At 46.1% G+C, this 10,000-nt stretch overlaps 1 protein-coding gene and 1 non-coding gene across 6 annotated transcripts in view; both read left to right on the forward strand.

The window, feature by feature from the left end:
* LOC126571145 (uncharacterized) overlaps positions 1–10,000 on the forward strand; it is a 54,189-nt gene that overhangs the window by 29,737 nt on the left and 14,452 nt on the right. For 4 of the 5 annotated variants that reach the window (XM_050229431.1, XM_050229432.1, XM_050229430.1 and 1 more), the window contains exons 4-10: positions 1–1,923; positions 1,998–5,452; positions 5,540–5,627; positions 5,876–6,029; positions 6,136–6,481; positions 6,773–6,862; positions 8,912–9,118. The exon at positions 1–1,923 is cut by the window's left edge and continues 4,195 nt beyond it. In XM_050229431.1, coding sequence (XP_050085388.1) covers positions 1–1,923; positions 1,998–5,452; positions 5,540–5,627; positions 5,876–6,029; positions 6,136–6,481; positions 6,773–6,862; positions 8,912–9,118 — 6,263 coding nt within the window. The remainder of the gene's footprint in view (positions 1,924–1,997; positions 5,453–5,539; positions 5,628–5,875; positions 6,030–6,135; positions 6,482–6,772; positions 6,863–8,911; positions 9,119–10,000) is intronic. The other variant, XM_050229434.1, reaches the window with a different exon arrangement.
* Positions 5,700–5,792, forward strand: LOC126573679 (small nucleolar RNA U6-53/MBII-28). The gene has a single exon (XR_007608162.1). It is a non-coding gene; the product is annotated as a small nucleolar RNA U6-53/MBII-28 (small nucleolar RNA).

Below are 10,000 nucleotides of genomic sequence, written 5' to 3' on the forward strand. Positions count from 1 at the left end.
TCGAGCAAACCACGTAAATCGCGGGCTAAAAAATCTGAAAAAACTGCCCAACAAGAAGCTGCCCCGATACCACCACCATTGCTTGGTGTTGGTGGTGCTGGTCCTGTCGGTGGCGGTCTCATTATGTCGGGCGATGATACTTCTCAAACAAATGTTCTATCGTCGGGAGCTCCGCTGACAACCATGCTACCCGTTTCGGAGGATTCCGTAACAGCGGGCACGGGACTGCCTGAAGTCAGTTCGGATGGCTTTGGCCACGAACTAGCATTAGAAGGAGCGGGAGCAGCCAGTGGCATTGGTGGAGATTTGTCGCAGGATAATCTTTCCTGCAGTGGAGGCGACCTCGACACATCGACCGATGCCTGCGGAAAGAAGATAAAGAAACCTCGCAAACCACGTGAATCCAAGAAACCGTCCGCTAAGGGAGCTGCAGTGACTGACGATGCGTCCAATATTTCTGTCGAAATAGCTGGCAAAGAACCGGTTAAGAAGGAAAGCAAATCGAAGAAGGATTCGAAGAAAAAGAGCAAGAGCAAGAAGGGCGCTGCGAACGCTCCCATGAGTGATGGTGAAAATTCGAACGATGAGTCAATGATGCTGGATAATGTCGGAGCGCTCGTTCCACCGGTAGACGATGGTGAACAGGAGCTCTCAAAGGCAACGGCCGCAACGAACGAGAACGAAGAAAACCTTTCGTTGGCCACGTTAATGCATTCAAACGATGACATGGCTCACCCCGATGCGCCTACGACTGATGATGCGACTGCCATTGCTGAGGGTGATAGTGAGATGAGCGAAGCAGTTGAGCAGCATGAAGGAGCTGCAAATAATGTTCCACCTGTCGCCGCAGATGTTATGAATAGCGGTTCGGTGAAGCATAGTGAAGATGGTACTTCCACCGTGGATGCTAATGCTTCGATTGTGGCGGCTGAAGGTACAACAGAGGCCGCTAGTGGTATGGAAGGTATCGGAGGACCAGTTGATGATGAACAGTCATCGAAGGGTGTTGCGATCACTACTACAACAGGCGAAGTTTCCGAGACTGCTGCCGCTGGTGGGCTGGGCATAGGGGATGAGGTAACCGACTTCGATGACATTCCCGTTTCTAAAATCAGTAAACAACTGCCCACCGACTCGGTACCACAAGAGGAAGCCGAAAAGAAGGAACTCGATGAGAGTGCAGGTGGCGACACGGAAACGGAAACGCCTTCGAAGAGTAAAAAGAAGAGTAGTAGCAGTAAGCGCAAGGAACCGGGTAGTGCTGAAGGAGGAAGCAGTGGTGGAAGCAGCAGAAACAGGAGTAGGCCAAGTGGTGGTAGTGGTGGTGGCAGTGGATCTTCCTCGTCTCGCCGTAGTGGCAAGTCGGGGGGCGGAAGCTCAAAAAGCCGCTCTCGTCGCAGCCGGATGATCGTAACCGAGTCGGATGGTGAGGGAGATGATTTGCTCAGCACACCGCCACCTTCGCCTCCTCCGGATATGGATGCGGATAGCTCGAAGCGGCGATCAGCTAGAAACACTCAGCGCAAGAAGTACGTTGATGATGTTATGCTTCGCTTCTCGGATGACGAATCGGGGCTTTTATCTCCTACTCCTACTTCGAGCGGAGGACGTAAGGATCGTCGCTCGGAAGGTGCTACGGCGGAGCGAAAGGATGGCGTCTCTACGGCTAGTGATGCCGGTGGGTTAGTGGGCAGTGAAGCCGCGACAGGAGGCGCCGTTGGCTTGGATGGTGCCATCGTCGGAGCCACTGATGCTACTGGTGCAACCAGTGGTTCAATGGGTATCGTTGGCGAGGGAGAGGAGAAGGTTAGCACATCCGATGCGACCCGATCCGGATTGCAGGATGCCAGTGGTGAGGTGAAGCTAGATGAAGCAAATAAGCCGAACTACGTGTACGTGAACACGTCGGAAGAAGATTCAATGGTAAGATCGAAAGAAATATGAAGAGAAGAAGAAGACAAATTGCATATAATGTTTCTTTTGTTTCCCTTTTATAGGTTGTGCAGTTTGTGTTGGCCGTACGAAGGGGTAGACGTGAACTAAAACCTGAGCCGCCACCACCTCCACCAAAAGAGAAAACTCCCGAACCCCCGCCGGGTACGGATCTAGAGCAGCAAGATGGTGTCAAAAGTGAATCCATCACAAAAGACGGTGACGATAGTAGTAATTTGGCCGTGAAAACGGAAGTTACGGGTGAAGATGATGGTAAAAAGGACGATTCTTTAGTGGCCTCCGCCACCAGTGGTGAAGCGACTGAGAAGAATGAAGGCGAAGAGAAACATAGTGCAGAGCCAGATGCATCCCCGAAAGCTTCCATTGTAGAAGGTAGTGAAATCACGACCGAAGAAAATAAGGCATCTGAACCTGCTGCATCTGAACCTGCTGCATCTGAAAATGCAGAGAATGTCGGTTCAGATACTACACTCGAGAAAATGGATACCGACGACCACGATGCCGAACGAAATGAGGAATCTTCTGAGGGCAAATTGGTTGATGACGTACCGAAGGATAAATTGGACAGTACTGAGTCCGATTGCGCACCAGAAACAGAAAAGACTTCTTCTCAGAGCATGGAAACTGATGCCACAGTTGAGCCAACCGCACCCAAAGGCGATGAAGAGCCAGCTGATAAACAGCTGGACGATACGGTGCAAGCTAACGCTGGTGACTGCACGCTGCCGAAATCAGAAACCAGTGAAATTTGTTCCGATGAAAAGAAACTGGATGACGGAGGTATGGAGACGATGGAAGTAGACATCAACGCGGATGGAGAAACCAAAGAGCTGGACGAGAAACCGTCGTCGGAATCCGTGAAGAAAGAGGCTGAAAGCAACGACGAAACAAGTACAACCGGAAATGATGGTGCTGATGTAAAAAAGGAGGAGAAGGAAGGCGCCCAATCGCAACCGGAAGAGGAAGAGAAGAAACCCGAACCGGTTTTTATCGATGTGGACGAATACTTTGTGAAGTATCGCAACTTCTCCTACCTACACTGCGAGTGGCGTACCGAGGATGAGCTCCTTAAAGGCGACAAGCGTGTTGGCAACAAAATCAAACGCTTCTTGATGAAGCAACAACAGCAGCTCAATATCTTCGAAAGCCTGGACGAGGAATCCTTTAATCCTGATTTCGTCGAGGTAGATCGAGTGCTGGATGTGTCGGAGCTAGTCGACGATGAGGGCAAATCCGTGAAGCACTATCTGGTGAAGTGGAAAAGCCTTCCGTATGAGGACAGCACATGGGAGCTGGAGGATGATGTGGATCAGCCCAAGATTGATCAATACTACAAGTTCAACAAAATTCCTCCCAAGAGCGAGTGGAAAACAAAGAAACGACCACATCCAGACCAGTGGAAAGCGCTTACAGAGTCACCGATCTTTAAGGGTGGCAACAAGTTGCGCCCGTATCAGTTGGAGGGTTTGAACTGGTTACGGTATTCGTGGTACAAAGGCAACAACTGTATACTGGCGGATGAGATGGGTCTCGGCAAGACGATTCAGAGCTTAACGTTTGTCAACTCAGTCTACGAGTACGGCATCCGGGGTCCATTCCTCGTGATTGCGCCCCTGTCGACCATTCCGAATTGGCAGCGCGAGTTCGAGGGGTGGACGGAGATGAATGTAATCGTGTACCACGGGTCGGCGACGAGCCGACAGATGATTCAGGATTATGAGGTGTACTATCGTACCGAAACTGGCAAGCTGATCCGAGACATCACGAAGTTCAATGTGCTGATCACAACTTTCGAAATGATTGTGACCGATTATCAAGACCTGAAGAACTTCACATGGCGTGCATGCGTCATTGATGAGGCGCACCGGCTCAAGAACCGCAATTGTAAGTTGCTGGAGGGTTTGCGACAGCTTAATTTAGAGCACCGTGTGTTGCTTTCTGGAACGCCGCTACAGAATAACGTAAATGAGCTCTTTTCTCTGCTCAATTTCCTGGAACCGAGTCAGTTTTCGTGTAGCGAGGATTTCTTGCGCGAATTTGGTAGTCTGAAGACGGAGAGCGAAGTGCTAAAGCTGCAGGCGTTGCTGAAACCAATGATGTTGCGCCGTTTGAAGGATGATGTTGAAAAGTCACTCGCTCCTAAAGAGGAGACAATTGTCGAGGTGGAGTTGACCAACATACAGAAGAAGTACTACCGTGGTATCCTCGAGCAGAACTTTTCATTCCTCATGAAGGGTACAACTTCGGCAAACATACCGAACCTGATGAATACGATGATGGAGCTGCGCAAGTGCTGCATCCATCCATATCTGCTAAATGGCGCCGAAGAGCAGATACAGTACGATTACAGGCAGCAGCATGGCGAGGATGCGGAAGCTTATTACAAAAATCTGATTGTGTCATCCGGTAAGATGGTACTGATTGACAAGCTACTGCCGAAGCTCCGCGCCAATGGGCACCGGGTGCTAATCTTCAGTCAAATGGTGCGATGTCTGGATATCCTGGAGGATTATCTGATGTATAAAAAGTATCCATTTGAGCGTATTGATGGACGCATCCGAGGCAATCTCCGTCAGGCAGCTATTGATCGATATTCGAAGCCGGACTCTGATCGGTTCGTGTTTCTGTTATGCACGAAGGCAGGAGGTCTGGGCATCAACTTGACTGCTGCCGATACCGTCATCATTTACGACAGCGATTGGAATCCACAAAACGACCTGCAAGCGCAGGCACGTTGCCATCGTATTGGGCAGCAGAAGATGGTGAAAATCTATCGGTTACTCTGTCGCAACACCTACGAGCGCGAGATGTTCGATAAGGCTTCGCTGAAGCTTGGTCTTGATAAAGCCGTCTTACAGAGTATGAACACGGGTCAGAACAAGGACGGTACGCAGCGGCAGCTTTCGAAGAAGGAGATTGAAGATCTGCTCAAGAAGGGTGCCTATGGTGCGGTGATGGACGATGATGCTGGCGATAAGTTTTGCGAAGAAGATATCGATTCGATTCTTCTGCGTCGCACCCAGATCATTACGATGGAGAGCGAAAAGGGATCCACCTTTTCGAAGGCGTCCTTCGCGGCCGCTGCCAACCGGAGTGACATCAACATCGACGATCCCGACTTTTGGAACAAATGGGCCAAAAAGGCGGAAATTGATCCGTTGGCGTGCGAAAAGGATGAAACCGAAGACTTGGTGATAGCCGAACCACGCCGCCGAACGCAGATTAAGCGATACGGACATGACGATGTGCCGATGGACATTTCCGATGAATCGTCCGGTGAACAAGGTACCGACGGAGAAGAAGGTGGCGGTGGTCTGAAGACACGCAGCAAACGAACTCGAGGGGCGAAGGAAAAGAAAAAACTGCAACAACTGCAGCATGACGATTACGTTCCTCGCGATCGGGAAACAATTGCTGTGCTCGGATCCGATGACGTGTCCTACGGTAATTGGGCAAGGTCCGAGTGCTTCAAGGTTGAAAAGGGACTACTCTCACATGGGTAAGCATTTAGTAGAACGCTACGCGGATCAGTTGATCATGAAACACTAAATTATTGTCGTGTTTTTCGTCACACTTCAATTTTCAGCTGGGCACGTTGGACAGAAATCTTGGAACTTGGACAATTCAAGCGTGGTTGGCGAGAGCAGGACGTGGAAGATTGTGCTCGTGTGATTGTAAGTGCAATCCTTTAGATAACTTAAATCAATGTTATTTATCGGCCAATCATATCGGCTCGTGTCAAGTATTCATTATGATGATTGCTATGCTAATATTGAGGAAACTTTAGGTTTTCGCTGAGTAAAACACCATTAAACTTCTCAACTTATCTACTGAATGAACTTTGTAAAGCGCGTGTCACACCTATGGTATTTGCCAACACTGCAAGTTGAACTAAAGTTGTATTACTTTGTCCTGTTTCTAGCTGCTGTATTGTTTGGAACGTTACCAGGGCGATGAAAAGATCAAGAATTTCATTTGGGACCTTATTACACCGAACGAAGGCGGCGAGCAGCGTGAAATCGCTCGCAATCACAGTGGATTGCACAATTTGGTGCCAAGAGGGCGCAATGCTAAAGGTATGCAATTCAACAGGAGTGTGCTGGTGTTATTTGTTTGCATGCTGGCTAGTTTCGTTTCATAATTGTACTTACTTCTTGTTTATCCATCATCATAAACTACCAGGTCGCAAGTCAACATCGGGCTCGACTTCTGCTTGCAACACTCCGAAGCGTGACTTAAGTGCCACCGGTGGCGGCAACGGTGGATCCGCATGTACTACATCGCCGACCACTTCGACGACACCTACTCCAGCGGTGGGCAGCGTAGCCGGGGAGGTCAACGAGGACGCGTCGTCTAACTCGAGCACAGCAGCGAAGGCGGAGCCAAAATTGACCAAATCCGGTTCCGATACCGGCGGTACAAACACGCCCACGTCTGATCCTCATCACTGGAGCAAGGACGAGAAATACGACGCGGATACGTTGCTCGATATCAACTACAAGAAGCACCTCACCAGACACGCTAACAAGTGAGAAGAATGCAAATCCTCTTGCCTTCATGCCATGCCAAAAACCAAATCAGTCAGAACCGTTGCTCCGCTTCGCCAAACTAGCCGTCGGTAGCGCTTTACTTTGGCCTTTGTTTTTGTCTTTTTGTGCTATGATGCGTTCATTACGAAGCGCTCCACGCCGAAAGCTGGAGCGCGAGCGAAAAATGTAGCTAAGCGAATAAGTCTGTAACGTATTTCTTCTATTCTTTTCTCTCTCCCTCTCTCTGTTTCTCGTTCTCGTTCTTTTTCTTGATATTTCTGTTTTCTCAGGGTCCTGTTGCGCGTTCGGATGCTGTACTACATCAAGCATGAAGTGCTCGGGGACTTGGTGAACCAAATCAACGAAGGTGCTAATGCCAGGTATATTCGGTTCACTCATCATAAGCCTCTCCCGTCTTTTGTATCTGGTGGCATTCATGTTCCTCTATGCGCTTCTTCGGTCGGTTCACTTGTTTATATCTCAGAGCCGCACCTTTCTCCTCGTTCAAAATCATTTCATCCTAATTTCCCCCTACCCATATTTCATGCCTCGAAATGCCTTTGTTCCTGTTTGTAATTCCTTTTTACAGTATCCTTTTTTGCAAATAGTACGCACCTGGAATCATCACCCTCTTCATGTTCATATTTTTTCGTAACTGAATTACCCTCTTCCCGATATTGTTCAAACTTACTTATAATCAGACACTTCCACGTACGGTGTGTGCATCTTATGCTCATTATGAATGATCAATCGAAATCCATCGTACGCACGAAGGCTGCACTACCACGTAACCATGCGCAACCCACGATTTAATACCATTAACAACTATCATTAGCATAAGGCCTCTTGTTTGTCAGAATCGAGAGAAAGGATTAAGTTCACAATTACGTGGAAAGTCACTTTCTACACGATAGACATGACGCTTTTTTCTTTTTTTTGTTTCCTCCATTCTCTGGCGGAAGGGAAGATTTTTTTAGGATGGCGATTCATGGGTACAAAATCGATCTCGTGTGTCTATAGTTTAGATTCTCAGCCCTTTTTGGTACTGCAGTTTTGATTGTTTCGTTTTAAACATTTTGCGCCGTTAATATTCTTTCATAGGCATAGTGTTAGCGCAAAGAACCCTTGTTTTATGGGATTGTGCGAACACGTATATGCTTTAGTTGATATGGTGATTTCCCTTTTATATTGTTCATATTTCTTATCCCTTGTTTTATCTCTCCACTTTCTATCCCTTTTCTCGTTATGGCCACTATCTAGTTGGTATGAAACGAACAAATTGCTTTCTTGATTTGTGTATAAATATTTCTTTCAGTATGATTCCATCGTATCATCTGAACTAATTGATTTTCTACAAGTAAAAAAAAAATACATGAACGTTTTTCAAATCAATTCAACGCTCTTTCAAACTTCTTACACTTCCTTGTTAACCTTGCGGTAATTTTGGTTTTGTTCTGTATCCCATATGTTCGTGTCCCTGTTTCTTGACTGTGTGCTCCTTTTACATTCTGATTGTGCTCTATTTTTGTGACAAAGATCATCATCCGCGCTCTTTGTTGTTGTTTATTGCTTAATCTTCGCTGACAGAGCCAATGGAGCTCTCAATAGTCAGTTCTACGAGCCAGCTGGGTGGGTAGTTTTTTAAACTGTTTTTCTGGACCACTTCATATGGGCTGTTTTTGTTCTCTTTTCGTGTATATGTGTGTTATTTTTATTTGGACTCTTTTCTACTCTATATGTATTTGTGTATCGAAAACTGAAAATCAATTGAAAGAAGTATGTACCACTATTGAGCAAACGCAGATGGCACATTGAGGCGTAAAAATGAGAAGGCAACAAAATTGTTTTGCTACCCCAACATATATACCATCGTATGTTTTGTTTTGATGAAGATAAATAGTTTTTTTAAAATACCTGTATAGCTCCATATCAATTCAAATTTGCATCGCGTTTATTTTTGTTCTATTGAGATTTTTACAAAGAACAACTTTGTAAAATACGACTAGCATCTATTTAATTTTCTGATTCATTTGTTTGTTTGCTGTTCGATGCAACTATCTAGTATCATTTTTGTTTACCTCTAGTATCTCTTTTTGTTTCACCTCTTTTAAGTTCTAGTGAATGATTTTTTCCTCTATTCCCCCATACTCCAATCCGCTGGAACATGATTTCCATTCCACTCCAGAAGAATTTCAACCGTCGTATACATCGGTCTCTCTTCTACCCCACTCGCTACCTGTTTGTTTACCGAGCAAATGATTTACGTTTCCTTTCTACGATCCGCACGATGCACATTCAACGTGACTCATCACCACACAACACTGCGCCAATCTGTATCACGTTTCACTGTTTTGGTGTACGTGTATGTGTCTGTGTGTGTGAATGGGCGCGCGTGTACGTGTCTTTTGGCTCCTGTGTACTCTCTGTAGCGATCTCCCAATTCGGCCACCGCCTACGCCTGATCAGCTGCCGTGCTCATGGTGGAATCCAAATTGTTGCGATCGAAGTTTGTTGGTGGGAACGTACAAGCTTGGCTGCGAAAACTACCGCGGGATGCGAGCGGATCCGATGCTCTGCTTCCACACCCACTGCGGTCCCGGTGATGGCACCGTCGAAGAGACAGCGATTGTTAAAGAGTAAGTTCATGTGCTTTATTCATACATTCTCATCTCAACCTTGATGTACTTCCCTTATACTTTCTATGTTTTCCTCTCGATCTCTTCTTCCCTCTGTATGTCTGTTATTGCTCAACTATTTGTAGTATTCAATATATTTTCTATATTTGATATGTGGCCTGATAAACGGACCACTGTTCGTTATTGAAGAGACACGGTTTATCATGCTACGGCTACTCCTACTTACGGTTGCCACCGTGCATAATACTTTACCTTCGTTCTTCTTCATTAAGTGGCTGCGATATTTACATTGTTCGTTGTTTATGTCTGCTTTCGTCCGTTTGATGCATTCTCCAGTGCAATTCTTGGCTGTTTTAAGTGCAATAATTCAACACCAGCAATGATAGTGTTAGCCTAGTTTCTACGTAGCTAAGAAAAAAATCACACAAATTATTAACATGGTATCAATGGCTGTCCAAAACAGCAGAAAACAATCATGTATCATTCAGTAAACGACGTAGGTGGTCAATCTTTTATATACTAAGTCTTTTATTCCCCTTGCTTTGATTATAAGCGGCTTCAATAGAGTGACTTTTCACATCATACATACTCGTAAAATGATTTTTTTTTAATCATTACGCATCAAGCTTCACTTTTAACTATCACACTCTGCTTAACAAAAGCCAGCCTTTCTCATTACCTCACTAATTATTTTCCTGTTCACGGATGATCATTTCACTTTGGCATCCGATCACGAGAAAATGAAATCATTCATGGTCCTGTAGCAGCATTATCATTATAAACCGTTTTGATTCATGTTCTAGAAGTTATGGAGCCCCTAGCTACACTACAGTGCAATCGAAGGATATTCAATGTTACGAAAACGTTCAACCAACTGACTAA

Source organism: Anopheles aquasalis, chromosome 2 (genome assembly GCF_943734665.1).
Source record: "Anopheles aquasalis chromosome 2, idAnoAquaMG_Q_19, whole genome shotgun sequence".
Classification (NCBI taxonomy): Eukaryota; Metazoa; Arthropoda; class Insecta; order Diptera; family Culicidae; genus Anopheles; species Anopheles aquasalis.